Source organism: Ovis aries, chromosome 16 (assembly GCF_016772045.2).
Source record: "Ovis aries strain OAR_USU_Benz2616 breed Rambouillet chromosome 16, ARS-UI_Ramb_v3.0, whole genome shotgun sequence".
Taxonomy (NCBI): domain Eukaryota; kingdom Metazoa; phylum Chordata; class Mammalia; order Artiodactyla; family Bovidae; genus Ovis; species Ovis aries.
Window position 1 is genome coordinate 71,459,205 of NC_056069.1, and position 23,033 is coordinate 71,482,237.

General features: G+C 61.3%; 1 protein-coding gene and 1 non-coding gene across 4 annotated transcripts in view; both read left to right on the top strand.

Moving 5' to 3' along the window:
- The first annotated feature begins 4,165 nt into the window (after window positions 1-4,165).
- LOC101109601 (probable palmitoyltransferase ZDHHC11B) overlaps window positions 4,166-23,033 on the top strand; it is a 46,371-nt gene continuing 27,503 nt past the window's right edge. The window contains exons 1-7 of one of the 3 annotated variants that reach the window (XM_042233990.2): window positions 4,166-6,482; window positions 13,473-13,648; window positions 14,039-14,140; window positions 14,755-14,879; window positions 16,830-16,985; window positions 19,202-19,314; window positions 20,362-20,396. In XM_042233990.2, coding sequence (XP_042089924.1) covers window positions 6,231-6,482; window positions 13,473-13,648; window positions 14,039-14,140; window positions 14,755-14,879; window positions 16,830-16,985; window positions 19,202-19,314; window positions 20,362-20,396 — 959 coding nt within the window. In that variant the 5' untranslated portion in view covers window positions 4,166-6,230. Of the gene's footprint in view, window positions 6,483-12,487; window positions 13,662-14,038; window positions 14,141-14,754; window positions 14,880-16,829; window positions 16,986-19,201; window positions 19,315-20,361; window positions 20,397-23,033 lie in introns of those variants that run through there. The other 2 variants (XM_042233988.2, XM_042233989.2) reach the window with 2 other exon arrangements.
- TRNAS-GGA (transfer RNA serine (anticodon GGA)) lies at window positions 22,624-22,696 on the top strand. The gene has a single exon. It is a non-coding gene; the product is annotated as a tRNA-Ser (tRNA).

The window sequence follows — 23,033 nt, forward strand, 5'->3', positions numbered from 1 at the left end:
CCGAGCCCGGCCCCGCAGAAGGGGAGAGCGTGGGTGCTCTCCCAGGACCCCCGAGCCCGGCCCCGCAGGGGGGAGAGCGTGGGTGCTCTCCCGGGACCCCCGAGCCTGGCCCCACAGAGGGGAGAGTGTGAGTGGGGACCACTCTACCGCTGTCTCCCGGGACCCCTGAGCCCGGCCCCGCAGAGGGGAGAACGTGGGTGCGGGCCACTCTGCTGGCTGAGTTCCTCAGTCTCCCAGGAGCTCTGTTTCAGAGCTCGGCCCTCGGCCCTCGGTGGGGAAAATGTGGGATGCAGGCCTTAGGCTCTTCCTGCAGGAGCTAAGCTCTGCCTTCAGTCTCCAGAGATCACGGCTGCAATGTCTCCAAGGCCTCTGCTGCCTGTGGGCTGGGTCTTGGGGTCAGACCCTGGGTCTTGGGGTCAGATCCTGGGTGGGTGCCTGATTTTCCGCCCGCATCTCGCTGATTCCTGTGGGCTCCAGGCAGCACCGTGGACAGCGATTGGAGCCGCCGGCCTCCCTGGAAGCACCCTCTGGCGCAGGTTCCTGTTCTCAGGCCTGCCCGTGGGCGGGCACTGCAGGGGCCCTGGAGGCAGGCACCAGCCCCCTCACTCCCTAGGGTTCCCGGCTGGTGATCCCAGGTGGCGTCTGGCTCTCACGCGCCTGTCTGCCTGTGGTCAGCTGGGGTTCTGGAGGAGCGTCCCCATCACCCAGGGGCTGCTGTGCTCCAGGACAGTGCTGTTGGGCCAACGGCACGTGAGGAAACTGAAGCCAGTGAGCAGTGAGCGGGAGGTTGAGGCCAGGTAGCTGGGGGAGCAGGGCCCACCAGGAGTAGAGTCGGCCTGACCAGCCCCGCCCTGCGGGAGGCCCCAAGCCCTGGAGGAGCCTCCTCCTCACTGGCCTCCCGCCCAGCCAACTGCCTGCAACCCGCTGGCTCCTCCCTCATGCCTGTCCATCCGGACCAGACCCAGAGGACTGGGTGGAGGCTGACCCCTGATCCCCATGGGCCTCAGGCAGCACGCTGCCTGGAGGAGGCCAGCCTGCTTGCCACCCCTGACGGAGCCCGGAGCGGTGACCCCAGGGAGGCTGGAGGCCACAGGATGCCGCCTATGTGGACGGAGAGGGACCCCATCCACCTGCTTTCCCCAAGGAAGGATTGAGATCGGAATCCGCCACACCAGATAGGAGACCTCGGACCCGACACTGAGGACCAGGAGTTTCTTGAGCTTAGACATGAGACCCTGTGGGGTGAGGCAGAAGGCGGGAGACCCCAAGACCGGAGCTGACATCATGGGAGCCGCCCGCTCACCGTGGTGTCCACACGCCTGCACTCCCCACTCGCCATCTACTGTGGCCCTTCTGCAGCCAACAAGGGGGCAGCCGGGGGCTGGTCAGGCCCGGACAGAGGTGCCCACAGCCCTGGACCGGGCCCGGCCTCTCGGCCCCAGGGTCAAGCATGAGGATGAGGCTGGGAAGGACGCCTTGGCCACCCCTGGCCCGAATGCTGAGGCCGCAGGCCCGGGGCATGGGCGCGCTGCCTGCTCACTCGCGGCTGAGGTTCTGCAGCCTCAGGCGCCGGTGGCGAGGGTCCCCGGGGCCCTGGGCCTGCCCCTCCCCCGCTGCCGGTGATGCGGGCCCGGGGGCGGGGCCGCCTTTGTGATGCGCCTGGGGCCCTGGAAGTCTCTCATTCGGGCCTGGGTTGAGTGAGGGGCGCCCTGCGTCCCCGGCTCCCCCAGGACCTGAGAACCCAGAGGAGGGTGTGCTCGAGGGGCGCGCGCTCCACGCGCTTGCTGTGGCCGCGCCTTCCGGCTGCGCGGGAGGTGGGTGCCTCGCCTCGGGCGGCTCCGCTCCTGGACACCCGTCCGCAGAGGGCCCAGGCCGGCAGGGCACCGCAGCCCTGGGCTCAGGAGTGGCCGGGGTCTGCGCCCCGTTCAGAGGCCGTGTGGTGCCCGGCCGCCTGCTCCGGGGAGGACAGGAGCCGCGTGGGGCGGGGAGCGGAGGGGTCCTGTGCGCACTGCCCCCGGGCCGGGGAGACCCGGGCCGGCCCTGCCGCCACGGCCAGCTCGGCAGCGGCCGCCCAGGCCCGCGAACCTCGGTGCTGCTCGTGTTGGGGGCCCGGAGGGGACGCCGCCTCACAGGTCGTCCCAGCACCAAACAGAGCAGAGCCCCAGGGACGATGAAAGCCAGATGCAGGAACCAGAACAGAGCAGAAAGGGGTCCCGGGCACAACCCGGACGGCCAGCGTACCGAGCGCGGCCCGGCGTCGGCCCCGGGAGGCCAGGACGGCCCGAGGGGAGGTGGCGGCCCCAGGACGGCCTTAGGGGAGGCGGCGGCGGGCAGAGGGGCCCCGGGCCAGGACCCGGCGCTCCCCTAGGGCAGCCTGCGCGGGGTCCGTGGCGTGTGTGGCGTGTGTGAGTGCTGTGTGCCTGTGTGTGTGAGGTGTGTGTGTGCGCCATGAGGTGTGTGAGGCGTTTGAGGTGTGTGAGGTGTGTGAGGTGTGTGAGGTGTGTGTGGTGTGTGAGGTGTGTGTGGTGTGTGAGGTGTGTGAGGTGTGTGAGGTGTGTGGTGTGTGTGAGGTGTGTGTGGTGTGTGAGGTGTGTGTGTGGTGTGTGAGGTGTGTGAGGTGTGTGTGGTGTGTGAGGTGTGTGTGAGGTGTGTGTGGTGTGTGAGGTGTGTGTGTGGTGTGTGAGGTGTGTGAGGTGTGTGTGGTGTGTGAGGTGTGTGTGGTGTGTGAGGTGTGTGGTGTGTGTGGTGTGTGAGGTGTGTGTGGTGTGTGTGGTGTGTGTGAGGTGTGTGTGGTGTGTGAGGTGTGTGTGGTGTGTGAGGTGTGTGGTGTGTGTGGTGTGTGAGGTGTGTGTGGTGTGTGTGGTGTGTGTGAGGTGTGTGAGGTGTGTGGTGTGTGTGGTGTGTGAGGTGTGTGTGGTGTGTGAGGTGTGTGAGGTGTGTGGTGTGTGTGGTGTGTGAGGTGTGTGTGTGGTGTGTGTGGTGTGTGTGAGGTGTGTGTGTGGTGTGTGTGGTGTGTGAGGTGTGTGAGGTGTGTGGTGTGTGAGGTGTGTGGTGTGTGTGGTGTGTGTGGTGTGTGTGTGGTGTGTGTGGTGTGTGTGAGGTGTGAGGTGTGTGAGGTGTGTGGTGTGTGTGGTGTGTGAGGTGTGTGTGGTGTGTGAGGTGTGTGTGGTGTGTGAGGTGTGTGGTGTGTGTGGTGTGTGAGGTGTGTGTGGTGTGTGTGGTGTGTGTGGTGTGTGAGGTGTGTGTGTGGTGTGTGTGTGGTGTGTGTGGTGTGTGTGTGGTGTGTGAGGTATGTGAGGTGTGTGTGGTGTGTGTGGTGTGTGAGGTGTGTGAGGTGTGTGTGGTGTGTGTGGTGTATGAGGTGTGTGTGGTGTGTGTGGTGTGTGTGGTGTGTGTGTGGTGTGTGTGTTGTGTGTGAGGTGTGTGAGGTGTGTGTGGTGTGTGTGAGGTGTGTGTGGTGTGTGAGGTGTGTGAGGTGTGTGAGGTGTGTGTGGTGTGTGTGGTGTGTGAGGTGTGTGAGGTGTGTGAGGTGTGTGTGGTGTGTGTGGTGTGTGTGAGGTGTGTGGTGTGTGTGGTGTGTGAGGTGTGTGTGGTGTGTGCTGTGTCCACGTGCAGCAGCACTGTGGAGCGGTGTCCTAGGGCGGGTGGAACAGGAGATCCTGTCCCCCCAGCAGCTGCTGGGCCCCCCGGGTTCCCGCTCCTCGGGCGTTGGCGGTAATGGCGGCGGCGGTGGTGGCAGGGGCTGGGGGCCGCCGCCCGCCCCGGGTGCTCAGCTGAGCCTCCTCTCGGTGCACCCGGCGAGCAGGGCGCGGAGTCGAGACGCGGGGAGGCTGAGCCACGGCTGCGGCCAGAGTCAGAGTTGGACAGCCGGGCAAGGAGGGTCCGGCCTCGGGCAGAAGGCTGGGCCCCCAGGAACGCCCCCGGAGGAGGGCGGGCACGGCCGTGGTGCACCGAGGCAGACGCGCTCTCCCAGCCCTGGGTGCCCTGATCCCGGGGACCCTGGCCCTCGGGGGTGCGGCCCGGGAAGGGCAGGGGCAGAGGTCCAGCCCTCGCAGCTCGTCCGCCCTCCCCAGGGCCCCAGCATCAGAACCGCCTCACGGACTCCCGACGACCCACGCGGAGCAGAGGGGAAGGTCTGCAGCCACCACCGGCCAGGTCTGCCTATGGGGGCCCCGGGCGGGGCGGGTGGCCGGGCTCCCTGCGTCCGAGCGCGGCCAGTGCTGTGGGCCCCGGCTTTCACGCAGACACACGGGCTCCCCCTGCGGCCTGAATGTGAGGTGCCTGGGGTATTGGGGTGAGTCTCGGATCTGAAAATGTGAGCGGGTGCCCCTGCGTGCCCCCAGGCGCCTCCTTCTGTCCTGCCTGCGGTGCCAGCCTGGCTGCTCATCTCAGGACAGGAGACTCAGCACTTGAACTTGATCAGTGCCAGTTACATCGCGTTGCAGGTCATGCCACCATTTCCTTCCCGGACACTGAGGGCTCTGTCCTCGGAACTCGCATCTCTGCCACTGGAGGCCATCCCTTTTCTCCCTGCTTGGTTCTTGGAATGTGATTTAGGGCTGAAGTCTTCAGTCCCCTGCAACACACACATGCTTCCCTTGTTTCTTTGTTTCTTCTTACACCCTCTTCCTTTTCCTAGCCTGGAAACCCTAACAGACCAGCGTCATGCTGTGTCTCCAGCTTTTAGTCTCATAACGATTGCTTCCCCACACCTCTGTCCAAGACCTGCAGGAATCCTTGACGCGACCTTCTGCATGCCTGCTGCGTGGGGGGTGATGTCAGCCCTTCCATCCCATGTTTCTATCTGGGAATCATGTTTCAGCTCCAGGCCTGCCCCTCAGGGTTCCAATTCCCAGGTGCCTTGGCCTTGTTGCACACATGTGCCATTTGATTCGCTAGACCCCAGCAAACTCAGGACTGCTGTGGCCTCTGTCCAAGTGGCATCTCATCCGAGGACCTGGGTGGACGGCCAGCAGAGGCAGCAGCTGAGATTTACCCTTAGGACAGCCCCCAGGGGGAGTCACAGCTCACACAAGAGCTGTGGAATCTTTTTCAGTGTTTCTGTCTCTTCCTAAAGTAATGAACTCCTGTCAGCTACTCTTGCTGTGTAGGCTGTGCACAGGGTCTTCTAAACTCCCCCAAGTTCCACCTGTAGCAGCTGTTAACAGTGTCACCCCTCAGTTCAGTTCAGGTCAGTTGCTCAGTCGTGTCCGACTCTTTGCGACCCCATGAATCGCAGCACGTCAGGCCTCCCTGTCCATGACCAACTCCCGGAGCTCACTCAGACTCATGTCCATCGAGTCCGTGATGCCATCCACCCATCTCATCCGCTGTTGGCCCCTTCTCCTCCTGCGCCCAATCCCTCCCAGCATCAGAGTCTTTCCCAGTGAGTCAACTCTTCGCAAGAGGTGGCCACAGTACTGGAGCTTCAGCTTTAGCATCATTCCTTCCAAAGAACACCCATGGCTGATCTCTTTCAGAATGGACTGGTTGGATCTCCTTGCAGTCCAAGGGACTCTCAAGAGTCTTCTCCAACACCACAGTTCAAAAGCATCAATTCTTCAGCGCTCAGCTTTCTTCACAGTCCAACTCTCACATCCATACATGACCACAGGAAAATCCATAGCCTTGACTAGACGGACCCTAGTCGGCAAAGTAATGTCTCTGCTTTTGAATATACTATCTAGGTTGGTCATAACTTTTCTTCCAAGGAGTAAGCGTCTTTTAATTTCATGGCTGCAGTCACCATCTGCAGTGACTTTGCAGTGGCACTCCATGGCCTCTCCAGGACACATCCCTCCCGTTCCTGGCAGGCCTGCCCACCTGACAGGCCGGAAGGGCCCGGTTCCCTCCCACCCCTGCAGGGCACACCCGTGGGCCAGGACCCTGGCCTGCAGCCCTCCTGCCCTGGGGAAACACACAGGGCTTCTGGTGGGTGAAAGCATCTGACTGACCTGGCTCCAGCTGCCTTTTGCTCCCACTCTGGGCTTTCCCAGGGCTTTGGACCTCCTCCTCATGTGGGTCCCCCGCATCCGTGGATTTTCTGATGAGGTGTGTGCATTTGGAAAGTGACCAGCAGATGGTCGCTGCAGGTGGCCCGCCGGCTGCAAGGGACTGGTAACTGCCCACCCTGGGGTCCCGGCAGGAGCAGGGGCCCGGGGACCACACACAGCCTGGAACTGCTGGCCCAGCTGTGGCATCCCGGGCTGCATGGGCAGCGGGCGGCGCCCATGGCCCCCTGCGCCCCTGCTGTCTTGCAGATGGTCTTCTGCGCCAGGAGGCCGAGGCAGGTCCTCCCAGGAGCTGCGTCCAGCAGGAGCACGCAGGTGTCGCCGCCCCGCCTGTCCAGGGTGAATGGCTGGTCGCGGCCCTTGCATTCCTTCCAGATCGTGGCCTGGACGGTGTTCCTGATTCTGGCCTTCACCACCTTCCTGGTCTTCATCCCCCTCCTGCCGCGGGACTCGAGATACATCGCCTACAGTGTATCCTTTTCCCCGGGACAGCGCTGCGGTCTAAGCCGGGAGGGGCTTCCCAAGGGGCCTCCAGCAGGCCTGGCTCCGCCCACAGGGGTGGTCAGACCTGCCTCCGCCCCGGCTCCCACGGTTCAGCCGTGGTTCACGCCCGCTGCCTGCACCAGAAACCCCACAGCCGCCCTCCGGTGGCTGCTCGATCGGGGTCCCGGCTGCCAGTGCCCACCTGTGCTGGGCAGGGGGAGGGCGCCCAGCTGGCAGCAGGGATAGGAGGGTCCTTGGTGGGCAGAGACCCCAGGAGGGGAGGAGCTGCAGACAGGCTGCAAGCTGCCCTGACTGTGGCTACACAGCCAGTCTGTGCTGTCCGAGAGGAATGGCGTGCGTGTGTGTGCGTGTGCGTGTTGTGTGTGCACGTGTGCTTGTCATGTGTGCACTTGTGTGTGCATGTTGTGCGTGTGTGCATGTGTGTGCAGGTGTGCGTGCGTGTGCATGTTGTGTGTGCGTGCATGTGTGCACTTGTGTGTGTGCATGTTGTGCGTTTGCGCACACATGCGTGTGTGCGCATGTGCATGTTCTGTGCGTGTGTGTTTGCATGTGTGTGCGCATGTGTGCATGTGTGTGCGTGTGTGCGTATGTGCATGTTCTGTGCACGTGTGGTGTGTGTGCATGTGTGCGTGTGTGTGCATGTGTTTGCGTGTGGTATGTGTGCGTGTGTTTGCGTGTGTGTGCGTGTGTGCATGTGTTTGTGTATGTGCGTGTGTGCATGTGTTTGCGTGTGGTATGTGTGCGTGTGTGTGCGTGTGTGCGTGTGTGCATGTGTTTGTGTATGTGTGTGTGCATGTGTTTGCGTGTGCGTGTGGTATGTGTGCATGTGTTTGCGTGTGTGTGCATGTGTTTGCGTGTGCGTGTGTGTGCATGTGTTTGCGTGTGCGTGTGTGCATGCGTGTGCGTGTGTGTTAGTATTTGCTTTCTCCATCTGTCTGGCTGCACTGGGTCTTAGCTGTGGCTCTCAAGATCTTTAGTCACAGCATGTGGGGTCTCGTTCCCTGGCTGGGGTGTGAAGCTGGGCCTCTTGCGTTGGGAGTGCAGAGTCTTATCCACTGTACCGACTTGAGGTGCTCACATGCCCCGCTCAGTGTCAGGTGCGTGGAACCCCGCCCCCGATGCCTTCCCACTGAGGCGCTGTGTCTGTGACCCCCGGCGTGGCCTTGTTCTGGGCACAGACATCTGATCCCTCAGGTGGGCATCAGGGTGGTGTGGGGCTCCGCCAGGAACCCTGGCCCCCACCCCAAGGGCCACTGCACATCAGAGCCGGTGGACCAGCTGTGTGTTAGTCACTTCAGTCGTGTCTGACTCTGTGACCCTGTGGACTGTAGCCCAGCAGGCTCCTCCGTCCATGGGATTCTCCAGGCAAGAATACTGGAGTGGGCTGCCATTCCCTCCTCCAGGGGATCTTCCTGACCCAGGGATCGAACCCACATCCCTTACATCCCCTGCATTGGCAGGCGGGTTCTTTACCACTGGCGCTCCCTGGGAAGCCCCGTGGACAGGCTGGGCTGCTGTACAGTGGGCGCTGGAGCCGTCTTCTGAAAGTGGGGTGTTTGCGCCTGCGCCATCGCTCTGCACTGAGGAAACGGGCTACTCCGCCCACCCGCCAGGCGTCTGTGGCCAGGTGGTGGAGGTGGCAGGGCAGGAAAGGCTCTCGCAGACTCACAAAGCTGCCCAAGCCTTGAGCTCAGCATCTTTCAGCTTTGAAAAAGCGGGGAGAACAAAGCAACGGACCTCAAATACTGGGTGCTAATGAAGACTGCCAGTCTTGCATCCCGCCTCACACACGCTGGGCATCCCGCCTCATACACGGGCGTCCTGTCTCACATGTGCTGAGCATCCTGTCTCACACATGCTGAGCCTCGTTAAAGCCCACCCCCCCACCCCCCGTGATGAGATGTCGCCGGAATGCCCAGGCTGCCTCTGACAAGACATCTGTCTCCGCACCATTCTGTTTCCTCACCTACAAAAGTCCCTGGGAAGTTACCACATGCTCCCTAATACCAAGGTTGGCACTCCTCCATTTCTAAAGTCCTTCTGCAGATGTGGGGCTACACTGAGCCCCAAAGCTCCCCCACCCCGCCCTGCCTCCATCAGCCAGAGACACCAGGGCATCTGTGTGGGTATCTCTCCCTCAGATGAGGACTGTCTGTCCCTGCCCCGAGTCAGCAGAGACTTCTTTGTGATAAGACTTGTCATGATCAATTTCCTCAGTAGGAAAAGGGCGTTTCAGCTCCTCTGTTTGATCTTGTCTGTTCTGGCAAGTTGTGCTTTGGGGAAACTTAAGCATGTGGCCTGCACTGTCCTGTTTCTCGGAGTAAAGCTCTTCGCGGGGTTCCTTGTTGCCCGGCCAGTGTCTAGCGTCTGTGCTGACGGCACCAGTGGCCATCCTCCTGGGGTTTATCGCTTCTGTTGGTTATTCAGGTTGTTTGCTCTTGGACTTACTGATTTTCCCTGTTTACTTTTTTTGAATTTCTGCTTTTATTTTTACTATTTCCTTTCAATGTACCAGCTTTAATTGCTCTTTTTCTGCCTCCTTAATGTGGAAGCTTCAGTCACTGGTTTTATTGTATCTGAAGCACACAGACCCCCCCCACACACACACACATACACAGAGAATGCACAAGTGACCCGCTGGCTGCACGCATGAACACCCAGTGCACGCATGAACACCCAGTGTCACGCATGAACACCCAGTGCACGCATGAACACCCAGTGTCACGCATGAACACCCAGTGTCACACACGCTGAGGCGCAGATGCACAGGAGGGGAGAGAGAGCCCTAGGACGTTCGGGGGGAGGGGGCCATGCCCCCTGAGAAGCTCCTGGGAACCGTCCCAACTCTGCTGGCCCCAGGCGTCCACTGGCTTCAGATCTGGCCGCCTGCGTGTCCTCACAGGGTCGTCCCCATGCATGTCTGAGTCCTGGGCTTCTCATCTCATAAGAATACCAGTCCCATGAGGTCCAGACACATCGCAAGGACCTCAGCCTAACTCGATCATCTGCAAAGACCCCATTCTCAAGTGAAATCACGACAGCTCCTGGGGTTGGGACTTCAGTGCCGTTCAGGGACACAGCTTCACCTCGCCCGTGCGGCTCTGCTTACGTTGTTGGCCTTCAGTCGCTCAGTCGTGTCCAACTCGTCGTGACCCATGGACGGCACACACAGGCTTCCCTATCCTTCACTGTCTCCAGAGCTTCTTCAAACCTATGTCCACCGAGCCGGTGATGCCATCCAACTTTCTCATCCTCTGTCGTCCTTTCTCCTCCCACCTTCACCGTCTTCCACCATCAGGATCTTCTCCAGTGAGTGAGTTCTTTGCATCAGGTGGCCAAAGTATTGGAGTTTGAGCTTAATCATCAGTTCTTTCAGTGAATATTCAGGACTGATCTCCTTTAGGATGGACTGGTTGGATCTCCTTGCAGTCCAAAGGGCTCTCAAGAGTCTTTTCCACGACCACAGTTCCAAAGCATCAGTTCTTCAGTGCTCACCTGTCTTTATGGTCCAACTCTCACATCCATACATGACTACCGGAAAAAACACAGCTTTGGCAAGACGGGCCTTTGTCAGCAGAGGGTTGTGTCTGCTTTTAACACGCTGTCCAGGTGAGCTTTGTGCTGGGCTATAACCCAGTCTCTTTTGACCCAAAACTTAGCTGCGTTTTGGCCCTGGGAGTCTTTTCAAGGGACCCACGTGCCCTGTCCAGTAGCCCCTGTGAGTGCGCACCTGCTTTGTGCCCAGCAAGGAGCCCCAGGTGGACAGTCCTTTCTCCCCCACCCCCGTGGCTCCCGCCCCTGGGTGGCTCCGTGAGCCCCTCCTGCCTGTCCCAGCCGTGGACACAGGGTGGACTTCCTGGCTGCCCAGAGCTCAGTCTTCCTGCGGGACATGTTTTCTGGCCAAGCCTCCTGCGGCCCGGACCCGCCCTGTGTCAGCGAAGTCCCTGAAGGGTGGCAGTGCACTGAAGTGCTGCTCTCTGGCCACGGCGGGGCGCCAGCGCCCCTTGGCACCTGTAGGGAACCAGGAGCAAAGCCAACGGAGGGCCAGGGCCAGGGTCAGGGCTGTGGGGCTTCCAGAAGTCGGGAGGCACCCCGCAGGCCCCCTGGAGATAGGGGGGTCAGCAAGTTGGACCCTGGCCACCCTGTGTGTGCAGGAGGGGCCGGAGGGGCGGGGGTCTTCGGGGACTCAGGCGGTAGGGAGGCAGCCCCAGTGTGGGCCCCGCCCCCGGCCCAGGGCCGGCCCGGCAGCCAGGGGGCAGGGCGGGTGTCCTGGGCTGCGCCCAGCGCCGTTTGTTTACTGAACACAGATAGTTGCTAGGGACCAGCCGAGTCCTCCTCCTGGAGCGGCTCGGGTCCTGTTTGCTGGAAGTGAGACGCCGGACCTGGTTCTTTGTATTATTAACTTGAACCTAAGACTCTCCTCAGATAAAATTACTTCTGAAAGTGAAAGCCAGTAACTGGAGGGTGCGCCGCCCGCCTGCACCCTTCTGTTTTGGGGCTCAGTGCCACTCCCCCTTGGTGTGACCAACGGGCCTGGCCAGGCGATCGCGGGCAAGCATGGCCGACCTGGCCTCCCCACCGGCAGACAGGCCCAGGTGTATGCCTGCCCACCTGCAGACGGGCCCAGGTGTGTGCTTGCCGTGGACTCTTGGTGTCTGAGGGGCCCCAGCAGCTTGGCCCACTGTGTCTAGGCGGCACACTGTCCTGGGGTCCCTGGCACCTGCAGTTTTGGGAAGTCTGCAGAGCTACCTGTCGGCTGTGGGTCGGGCATCTCCACATAAGGCCGAGGGTCTGAGCGTAGGCGCCATGCCCACACTCCCTGCCTGGTCTCATGGGGAGAGAGCACGTGGGCCACCCGCCTGCCATCCTGCCCATTGTCCCAGCCCTGCCAGAAGGTGCCTGGTGGGGTCAAGCCCACTGCGGCCTGCAGAGCAGGGCCTCACCTGGGCAGTGAGCCACTTCCTGCCCCGCCCATCCCGCGGGCCCCTCCCGTCTGCGCTCCGGATGCATCCTGTTGCCCCGGGAACCACACAAACAGAGCAGCCCGCTGTGTTCTGGGAAGTGGGTGCCGGGGGGTCAGCGGGCACAGACCATGTGGTGCCCCCAGCTGTGACACCACAGGTTGGCCATGGAGCCCCGCCCACCGCCCCACACCCTGCACGGGGCAGGGCCCTGTCTGCTGGTCAGCATGGGCAGAGGCGGGCCTCACCCCCAGCCCAGCCCTGCAGGGTCCCAGTGGCTCTGAGGGATCCGGCAGCCCCGCCTCCATGGGGGTCCCTGACCCAGCTGGTCCTCGGTCAGTCGCGCTTCCCACGTCCTTCAGGCCGTGCGCCTGGTCAGCCCTGACCCGGGCGACAGGTCCGACCCGGGCACCAGCCCTCCGGTCGGCCTCACCCTCTGACCCCACTCACTGCAGCCCGCATGGTGGTCTCCATGCCCCCTGGCCGGCCCGGGCCCCTCTCGCCCCATGCCTGGCACCCAGGGCCCGAGGTCTGCACTGGAGGCTGGAGGACAGGGGGCCAATCGGCTTCGGTCAAAGCAGCCCCCAATTGAGGCCAGCTGCGCCCTGCAGGTGGTGGGTCCAGGGAGGCCAATGCAGGCCGTGAATGGACTCCCGAGCCCAGGGGTCCCTGCCGAGCCGAGTGGCGCAGGGGCCGCAGGAGCCTGGACCCGACGGCAGTGCTGGGGGCCCAGGAGGCTGGCCCTGCCCAGAGCCCACACATGGCGCGGCCCTGCAGACCCTGCCGGTGGGCGGGGAGTGGGCCGGAGGTTCTGCCCGCCGCACCCAGGCAGCCCTTGCGGAGCAGGCCTGTGCACCCAACCCCGCCCCCCGCTCCCGCAACAGGACCGTCCTGGGAAGCAGGGCAGGGCTGCGGGGGCCCAGAGCGGGCTTCCTCCCGTCTGTTTGGTTTCCATGGGAACAGTGTGTTGGTCCCTGAAGAGAACGTGCAGAGGATGGATCTGAGCGCGTCAGCTCACCCTGGGAGCCGCGGGGGTGGGGGAACGCTGAGAGGGCTCGGGGGCAGACAGACAGAGACAGAGAGAGACACAGACAGACAGGCAGACAGAGACAGAGAGAGACTAGAGACACAGAGATACAGGGACAGACAGACACAGAGAGACAGAGAGACAGAGAGAGACACACAGACAGACAGAGACAGAGAGAGACAAGAGACACAGAGATACAGGGACAGACAGACACAGAGAGACAGAGAGAGAGACACAGGGACAGAGACACAGAGATTCAGGGACAGACAGACACAGAGAGAGACAGACAGAGACAGAGAGGGAGTGGAAGCCAAGAGGGCTGGGGGAGAGAGAGGGACAGAGAGACACAGAGACACAGGCAGACAGACAGGGAGATAGAGACACAGGGACAGAGAGACAGACAGAGATACAGGGACAGACAGAGACAGAGAGAGACAGAGACAGACAGACAGACACAGGGGCCGACAGAGACAGACACAGGGAGACAGAGACACAGAGAGAGACAGACAGAGAGAGACAAATAGAGGGTGGATGCCAAGAGGGCTGGCAGGGAGAGAGAGGGACAGAGAGACAGAGAGACAGAGGCAGGCAGGCAGACACAGACAGTGGAGGGCCCACCGGCCACAGAGGCTCACTGGCAGGTGTTTGAACCCTCCCACCCTCCTCGTTTTCTGAGGACTCAAGCTCAGCATGGCCGCCCTGCCCCAAGGACCCCCCTGGGCACGCATAGGCCTGATCTGCGCCTCCATGAGGCTCGGGGGATCTCAGGGCCATGGGCCACTCTGCTCTTGCCCTGGAGGATGGAGGGCTCGAGGGTCCTGCTGGGCACGCAGCTGTCAGAGGGGCGGGCCTGCTCCCTGCCGCCAGCCATGCACGGGCCCCCCCGGCGGCTGAGGGCCCGACCAGGCACCTCCTGGGCGGGCCCCGCGCGTGCTGCCTGGGCCGAGTTGCTCCTTAACACCCTTGCAGGTGGCCGGCGGGATATTCTTCTTCCACTTCTTAGTCCACCTGATTGCCATTTCCATCGACCCGGCCGAAGCCAGCGTCCGCTTGAAGAACTACTCCCAGCCTATGCCGACCTTCGACCGGTCCAAACACCTGCATGTCATCCAGAACCAGTACTGTCATCTCTGCGAGGTCACCGTGTGCGTGTCCAGGGTTAGCAGTCATGGCAGGGGCGCCGCAGTGTGTCCAGGGTTGAGGAGGGGGTTGCGAGCGGGCTGGACTCAGGCGCCCCTGTTCCCCTGCAAGTGCCTAGCACAGCCCCCTTCAGAGAGGCGGGGTCCCGGGCACAGCCCCCCACCCTCTCCTGGGCCAAGTGCCTGCCTGAGGTCTCAGACGAGCCGCTGACCCCGGCCCGATCACGGCCTGGGCTGCTCAGGGCCCCGGGGACGTCCGTGGGCGGGCAGGAGCGACCTGAAGCAGGCCCAGGGAAGGCGCCCACTGTGTCGGGTGGGCCCTCTGAGCAGACAGGCTCTGTCCGGCCCCCCACCGCACAGCCTACTGACAGGGTGCCCGTTCACCCTTCCTCCCAGGAGCGCCAAAGCCAAGCACTGCAGCGCCTGCAACAAGTGCGTCTCGGGCTTCGACCATCACTGCAAGTGGCTGAACAACTGCGTGGGGAGCAGGAACTACTGGTGAGGCCCCCCCCCGGCGCCCTGGTGAGGGGCACGACCAGGGCAGGGCCCGCCTCCGCAGCCTGCTCAGGGCCCCTCCTCTGGGGCACAACCCCTCAGGGTGCCTGCTCCCTGCCTGCACGCCTGGAGGAGGGCCGAGGGGGCTGAGCTCACGGGCGCTGCAGCTCCTGACACAGAGCAGGCTCAGAGGGGCTCCGGGCAGGGCAGGTGAGCCCGGGAGTCCCCATGTCCACAGACAGCATTGGCAGGACGGGGCCATCGGGGACAGGGGGCTGGAGGCCTGGCGGCAGGTGTAAGGGACCTTCAGGAAAAGCGGGGAACCAACTAAGTCTCGGGTGAACTAAGACCCTGTTTAACGCTGGAAATGCTAACGGCGTAACAGCAGGAAGACTGAGGGAGACACTTCAGTGAAGCCCCTCTGAGGGCTGCTGCCTGGGGCTTACTGTTCTCATTCTGGTCACAGGCTCTTGACAAGGGTCCGGGGCTCAGCGGGGTCCCGGGAGCTCGGCGGGGGTCCCGGGGGCCCGGCGGGGACACTCCAGAGCTGGCGGCACCCCTGCTGGGCCGGCGCCCCCCCCCCCCCCGCCCCGGGCGCTCACCAGCTCCGCCCGCAGGTGCTTCTTCGGCTCGGTGGCCTCCGCTTCGGCCGGTCTGCTCTGCGTCATCGCTATCCTTCTGGGCCTCTTCTTCCAGTACCTCTTCAACCCCGCCGCCCTGCGCACCGACTCACGCTACAAGAGTACGCACCCCCTGCCCCCAGGCCGGCCGCCGTGCCTGCCCAAGCACCTGTCCAGACCTAGCTGTGCGGTGAAGACAGTTCAGCTGAAACTCAGCCTTCAGTGGCCCGCACACGACCCCTCCCTGCTTCTCCTCACTTGGTTTTGGAACCTGTGTGGTTGTGGTGTCAGGCCCCCTTGTCACACAGGACTGTGTCCTGGAAATGCCCCAAGGTGGTAGCTGTGGCCTTTCAGCTCTAGGGACAGTGGAGAGGGCCCAGCACAGTGGGCACCAGGGTCAGGCTCTGTGACGTGGGCATTTAGTTGCCCTCTCCCAGCCTTACCTTCCCGACCCACAAGGGGAACCATAATGCCCACTGTAGAGAGGAGGGGCTGCAAGGGTACTTAACTCAGGCAGAGCAATGAGGAGGGGCCCACCTCGGCAGGGAGGAGACCACCTAGGCAGGGAGGAGCTCGCCTGGGCAGGGAGGGGCCCACCTGTGCAGGGAGGAGCTCACCTGGGCAGGGAGGGGCTCACCTGGGCAGGGAGGGGCTCACCTGGGAAGGGAGGGGCTCACCTGGACAGGGAGGGGCTCACCTGGGAAGGGAGGGGCTCACTTGGACAGAGAGGGGCCCACCTGGGCAGGGAGGGGCCCACCTCGTCAGGGAGGAGCCCACCTGGGCAGGGAGGGGCCCACCTCGGCAGGGAGGAGCTCGCCTGGGCAGGGAGGGGGTCATCTGGACAGGGAGGGGCTCGCCTGGGCAGGGAGGGGCTCACCTGGGCAGGGAGGGGCTCACCTGGGAAGGGAGGGGCTCACCTGGACAGGGAGGGGCTCACCTGGGAAGGGAGGGGCTCACTTGGACAAGGAGGGGCTCACCTGCCAAGGGAGGGGCTCACCTGGGCAGGGAGGTGCTCACCTGGACAGAGAGGGTCTCACCTGGGAAGGGAGGGGCTCACCTGGGAAGGGAGAGGCTCACCTGGGCAGGGAGGGGCTCACATAGGCAGGGAGGGGCTCGCCTGGGCAGGGAGGGGCTCACCTGGGCAGGGAGGGGCTCACCTGGACAGAGAGGGGCTCACCTGGGAAGGGAGGGGCTCACCTGGGAAGGGAGAGGCTCACCTGGGCAGGGAGGGGCTCACATAGGCAGGGAGGGGCTCACCTGGACAGGGAGGGGCTCACCTGGACAGGGAGGGGCTCACCTGGGAAGGGAGGGGCTCACTTGGACAAGGAGGGGCTCACCTGCCAAGGGAGGGTCTCACCTGGGCAGGGAGGTGCTCACCTGGACAGAGAGGGTCTCACCTGGGAAGGGAGGGGCTCACCTGGGAAGGGAGAGGCTCACCTGGGCAGGGAGGGGCTCACATAGTCAGGGAGGGGCTCACCTGGACAGGGAGGGGCTCACCTGGGCAGGGAGGAGCTCACCTGGGCAGGGAGGGGGTCATCTGGGAAGGGAGGGGCTCACTTGGGCAGGGAAGGACCCACCTGGGCAGGGAGGGGCTCACCTGGGCAGGGAGGGGGTCATCTGGGAAGGGAGGGGCTCACTTGGGCAGGGAAGGACCCACCTGGGCAGGGAGGGGCTCACCTGGGCAGGGAGGGGGTCATCTGGGAAGGGAGGGGCTCACTTGGGCAGGGAAGGGCCCACCTGGGCAGGGAGGGGCTCACCTGGACAGGGAGGGGCTCACCTGGACAGGGAGGGGCTCACCTTGGCAGGGAGGGTCTCACCTGGGCAGGGAGGGCCTCACCTGGACAGGGAGGGGCTCACCTTGGCAGGGAGGGGCTCACCTTGGCAGGGAGGGGCTCACCTGGGAGGCAGGGACTCACCTGGACAGGGAGGGCCTCACCTGGGCAGGGAGGGGCTCACCTGGGCAGGGAGGGGCTCACCTGGGAGGCAGGGAGGGGCTCTCTCGGGCTGGTGTCCCCTCCCCCACTGCCCGGCGCTGAGCCCAGGACGCACCTGACGAGGTGCTGCCTCCACAGGCATCTCCAGCAAGGACACGTGGCTGCTGTTCCTCCCGGGCTCCCCCGTGAGGACCAGCACCTGCGTCCTCCTGGCGCTCGGGCTCCTGGTGCTGCTGCTGGCCCTCATCAGCCTGCTGCTGCTCGGCCACCTGCTCTTCTTCCACCTCTACCTGAGTACGCGCCCCCGGGTGCCCCCCACCTCCACCTGGGCACGTGCTCCAGGCTCCCCTCCACCTGAGCAGGTGCTCCCCGGGTGCCCTCCACCTGAGCAGGTGCTCCAGGCTCCCCTCCACCTGGGCACGTGCTCCCTGGGTGCCCTCCACCTGAGCACGTGCTCCAGGCTCCCATCCACCTGAGCAGGTGCTCCCCGGGTGCCCTCCACCTGAGCACATGCTCCCCGGCTCCCATCCACCTGGGCACGTGCTCCCCGGGTGCCCTCCACCTGGGCACGTGCTCCAGGCTCCTCTCCACCTGAGCAGGTGCTCCCCGGGTGCCCTCCACCTGAGCACGTGCTCCCCGGGTGCCCTCCACCTGAGTACGTGCTCCCCGGGTGCCCTCCACCTGAGCACGTGCTCCCCGGGTGCCCTCCACCTGAGCACGTGCTCCCAGGCTCCCGTCTACCTGGGCACGTGCTCCCAGGCTCCCCTCCACCTGAGCACGTGCTCCAGGCTCCCATCCACCTGAGCAGGTGCTCCCCAGCTCCCATCCACCTGGGCACGTGCTCCCAGGCTCCCCTCCACCTGAGCACGTGCTCCCCAGGTGCCCTCCACCTGAGCACATGCTCCCCGGGTGCCCTCCACCTGAGCATGTGCTCCCCGGGTGCCCTCCACCTGGGCACGTGCTCCAGGCTCCCCTCCACCTGAGCACGTGCTCCCCGGGTGCCCTCCACCTGAGCACGTGCTCCAGGCTCCCATCCACCTGAGCAGGTGCTCCCCGGCTCCCATCCACCTGGGCACATGCTCCCAGGCTCCCCTCCACCTGAGCACATGCTCCCCGGGTGCCCTCCACCTGAGCACGTGCTCCCCGGGTGCCCTCCACCTGGGCACGTGCTCCCAGGCTCCCCTCCACCTGAGCACGTGCTGCCCAGGTTGGCTGGCCTTCACCCCTGTGCTCACACGGGTCCCCGGCAGGCTGCCCCCTCCAGCAGTGAGTTCAGGGTAGAAAGGAGGGGTATGTGCTCACGCCGAGAGGGCCGAGGGCTGAGTTCTGCCCTGAGACCTGCAGAAACAGAGGGCTAGAAAGCGGGCGGTGCCAGTGTTGAGAGAGATGAGGGGAGGAACAGGGCATTTAGAGAAGCTCCCGCCAGAATCCCTGACGATGAAGAACACTGGACCCACCGACGCCGTCTCCAGCTCCCGTGTGGTTGGGGGCCAGAGGGGTGGAGGACGGGCTCCTGCAGACACGGGGCCCGAGGCAGAGCCACCAGGCCAGCACACAGACATGGCCGCGAGGAGCCTGGCCCCACTGTGGCGAGTCCTCAGCGAGCCAGGCGGGAGACGGCCTCAGGCGGAGGCGCCAGAAGGCCCCGGGAAGCCGCGCGGAGGCCCTTCCTGCATCTCCTCCTCTGTGTGCTCGCCGCCGTCCATGCCCGAGTCACACCAGGCAGGTTCTGGGAGACACGCAGAGCCTGCCGGCAGCCCTCGTCTGGGGGCCTTTGTGCAGACCTGGGCAGAAGACGGGATGTCTTCACTAGAATGTCAGCAAGGCCCAGTTCGCATCCTCAGACTGCAAGGGCCTCTGAGGGAGTGTGTGCAGTTAATGGAGAAAGAATTCAAGGTCCAAGAAGACACAGCCATTGTAGGGGCCCCCGGGGAGGGGTGAGCCCAGGCCCCCCTCGGGGAGCAGACCCCCCGCCAGGGGCCGTGGGGGCGGCGGCCTTCCGTCTGCTCCTCAAGCTGCAAATAGGCTTCTGTGGGTGGCCTTTTCTCTTTCCAGAAATAATTATAAACCATCTGTTCCCATGTTTGTCAGTTTTCAGAGAAAGAGAAATGGAAAAGTTAGCCCCACCCCACACCACCAGGGCGGAGACGCGTGAGTGGGTCGTGCTTGCTTTCATTAGTGGTGGTCTTCTGTTGACTGAGCACGTTGGAGACTCTAATTACCTGAGTCTGTCTCCCATGTACTGGCTGCTGTCTCCCCTTAATTAAGACAGAGCTGGGCTCCGCGCTTGCTGCATCCATACTCACTTTACGGGCCTGTGAAGCCCCCTGGGGCCAGGGCTGGTGGGCTCCATGGGTGCAGGCACCTGCCGGCTTCGGCCAGAAGGTCAGCCGGGCTCAGGGTGGCCTCCCGGCCGCTCCCCAGGCTCCAGGTTGGGAGCCAGCTCCCAGCACTGCGGGCGGTGGACGGGGGGCGGTGACTCTGTCTCTTGCCTGCGTTCTCCTTTCTAGTGGCCAAAAGGTTGAGCACGTTTGATTACATGACACAGGGCCGCCAGCAGCAAAACTCAGAACACCAGACAGGCAAGAGGAGTGTGAATTTACAGATGGAAGATTTGTCAGAGGTACGGGCGCCCCTGCCCCCATCTATCCGTCTAGCACTGGGGGCGGCCCCAGGCCAGCGGGAGGCTGGGACCTCCGTGTTGGTGTGGTGGGGGTGGGGCGCTGCACATATGTGTGAGTGTGTTTGGTGTGTGTGTGTGTGATGCAGTGTGTGTGTGGGGTTCTGTGTATGTGGGTCTTGTGTGTTTGGTGTGTGCTGTGTGACGCAGTGTGCCTGTGGGGTTCTGTGTATGTGGGTCTTCGGTGAGTGTGGGTGCACATATGTGTGAGTGTGTTTGGTGTGTGTGTGTGTGTGTGTGACAGTGCACGTGTGGGGTTCTGTGTATGTGGGTCTTTGGCGAGTCCTGAGTGTGTGTGTGTTATATCGTTTCTGAATTCACTCTCCAAAAGATCAAGCCAGCGGGGCTGACTCCTTTCAGACCCACCCATTTCTGCAGCTCCTTAACAGAGTTAAGTCTTAGTCTTTAAAGGTCACCATTCAGAAAATGAAAATATAAGCCGCAGAGAGAAATAATTATTTGCAAATCATATACATGTACCCAGAATATGTATAGAACTTTCAAAACTCAATCACAAGAACACTGACTAGGTTTTTTAAATGGGCAAAATATCTGAACACACTTCACCAAAGGGGGTGCCACGGGTGGTAGACAAACCCTGACGGCCAACATCAGCATCATCCCACGTTAAGGAAACACGATTAGACACCGCTGCTTGCCCCCCAGAGTGGCAGTAATCGAAAAGCCCAACCCCCGGGCCTGGCACGGCCATACACAGCAGGCTCACATGTGGCCGGCAGGCTGTGAAGCTACAACCCTTTGCAAAGAGTTGGCATTTTCTTCTAAAATAAACACATGTCTCGTGACCCAGCCTTCTCCTTCTTGTCTCTTACCATTGAGAAGTGGAGACACACACACGAGCAAGGGCATGGGGAAGGGGGGCCCCGTGAGACCCCGAGGCGCCTCCCCTTCACGTCAGCTGCAGGCGTGCGGGTGCTGTGCTGGCAGGCACAGCGCCCAGAGTCGTCACCGTGTGCTCTCCCCCCGCAGCCTCTGGACAGCCCCCTGGGACCCTCCGAGCAGGGGTAAGTCGCCATTTCCCTAGAGCTCTTTTGTGCGTCTGAAGTAGCTGTATTCTCCTCTGCTGCCTTGCTTTAAATAACCGTTCTTTTTTCACAGAATACCCTCCATACTCCTTGCCAACACTTTTGGAATTTTTATTTGCTTCATATTTTGGTTTTCAAACCATCTTCAATTAATTCTTTTATTTAGTGAAGTAGGAGCCAAGGTCGTCTTATTACAGCCTACCTGGTGGTGGTCGTCTCGTTAACTAAATGGTCCTCTCTTCCTCATCAAATCCAAAGGCGCCTCCCTGACACCCCAAGTTTCCCTGGAAGCTGACCCGTCTGCCTCCGGACGCTGTTCCGCCCGTCTGCGGCGTGCGCTGCAGGACTCCACGCTGTTTCGAGGGCTGGCCCGCGCTTGGCGCTGCTCCCTCACTCAGTCGAGTCCGACTCGGCCTCTGCAGCCCCATGGACTGCAGCGCGCCAGGCTGCTCTGTCCTCCACTGTCTCCCGGAGTTTGCTCAAACTCACGTGCACCGAGTCGGTGATGCTATCTAACCGTCTCATCCTCTGTTGCACCCTTCTCCTTTTGCCTTCAGTATTTGTCAGCATCAGGGTCTTTTCTAGCGAGTCATTTCTTCTCATCAGATGGCCAAAGGACTGGAGCTTCAGCTTCAGCATCAGTCCTTCCAGTGAATATTCAGGGGTGATTTCCTTTAGGACTGACTGGTTAGATCTCCTTGCTGTCCAAGGGACTCTCAAGAGTCTTCTCCAACACCACAGTTCAAAAGCATCAGTTCTTCAGCACTCAGCCTTCTTTATGGTCCAACTCTCACATCCATACATGACTATTGGAAAAGCCAGACCTTTGATTAGATGGACCTTTGTCGACAAAATGATGTCTCTCCTTTTTAATACACGGACTAGTTTTGTCATTGATTTCCTTCCAAAGAGCAAGTGCCTTTTAATTTCATGGCTACAGTCATCGTCTGCAGTGAGTTTGGAGCCCAAGAAAATAAAGTCTGACACTGCTGCTACTTTGTCCCCTTCTATTTCCCATGAAGTGATGGGACCAGAGGCTATGATCTTAGTTTTTTTCATATTGAGTTTCAAGCCAACTTTTCACTCTCTTCTTTTACCCTCATCAAGACTCTCTTCAATTCTTCACTTTCTGCCGTTAGAGTGGTTTCATACGCATTCCTGAGGTTGTTGATATTTCTCCCGGCAATCTTGAGTCTAGCTTGAAATTCATCTAGCCCGGCATTTTGCATCAGGTGCTCTGCATATAAGTTAAATAAGCGGTGACAATATGCAGCCTTGACGCACTCCTTTCCCAATTTGGAACCAGTCTGTTCTTCCATGTCCAGCTCTAACTGTTGCTTCCTGACCTGCATAAGGGTTTTTCAGGAGGCGGGTCAGGTGGTCTGGTATTCCCATCTCCCATCACTTGAAGAATTTTCCATGGTTTGTTGTGATCCGCACATTCAAAGACTTTAGAGTAGTCAGTGAAGCAGAGGTCGATGTTTTTTTCAGGAATTCTCTTGCTTTTTCTGTGATCCAACAGATGTTGGCAACTTGATCCCTGCCTCCTCTGCCTCTTTGATACCTTCATGGTCCACTGGAGAAGGAAACAGCAACCCACCCCAGTATTCTTGCCAGGAGAACCCCATGAACAAGCAGTATGAAGAGGCGAAAGTGTAGGACATCAGAAGACAAGTCTCCCAGGTCGGAAAGTGTCCAATGTGCCCCTGGGGAAGCGTGGAGGACAATTACTACTAGCTCCACAAAGAACAGAGCGGCTGGGCCAAGGCGGAGACGACGCTCCGCTGTGAGTGTGTCTGGCGGTGAAAGCACAGTCCGATGGCTGTAAAGAGCAATATCGCATAAGAACCTGGAATGTTATGTCCATGAATCAAGGTAAACTGGACGTGGTCAAGCAGGAGATGGCAAGGTTGATCAGTGACATTTTAGGAATGGGTGAGCTAAAATGGATAGGAACGGGAAAATTTAACTCAGATGACCATGATATCTACTACCACAGGCAAGAATCCCCTAGAATAAATGGAATAGCCCTTATAGCCAATCAAAGAGTCTGAAATGCAGTACTTGGGTGCCATCTCAAAAACGATAGAAAGATCTCAGCTTGTCTCCAAGGTAAACCTTTCAACGTCACAGTAATCCAAGTCTATGCCCCAGCCACTAATTCTGGAGAAGATGGAGTTGAACAGTTCTGTGAAGACCTAGGGCTTCCCTGGTGGCTCAGAAGGTAAAGCGTCTGCCTGGAATGCGGGAGACCCGGGTTCGATCCCCGTGTCAGGGAAGATCCCCTGGAGAAGGAAATGGCAACCCACTCCAGTATTCTTGCCTGGAAAATCCCATGGACTGAGAAGCCTGGTAGGCTACAGTCCATGGGGTCGCAGAGAGTCAGACATGACTGAGCGACTTCACTTTATGAAGACCTATAAGACCTTCTAGAACAAACTCCAAAAAAAAAAAAAAAAAGTCCTTTTCATCACAAGGGACTGGAATACAAAAGCAAACAGTTGAGAGATACCTGGAATAACAGGCAAGTTTGGCCTTAGAGTACGAAGTGAAGCAGGGAAAGGCCAACAGTTTTGTCAGCAGCCTGCCTGAAGAACTATGGGCAGAGGTTGATAA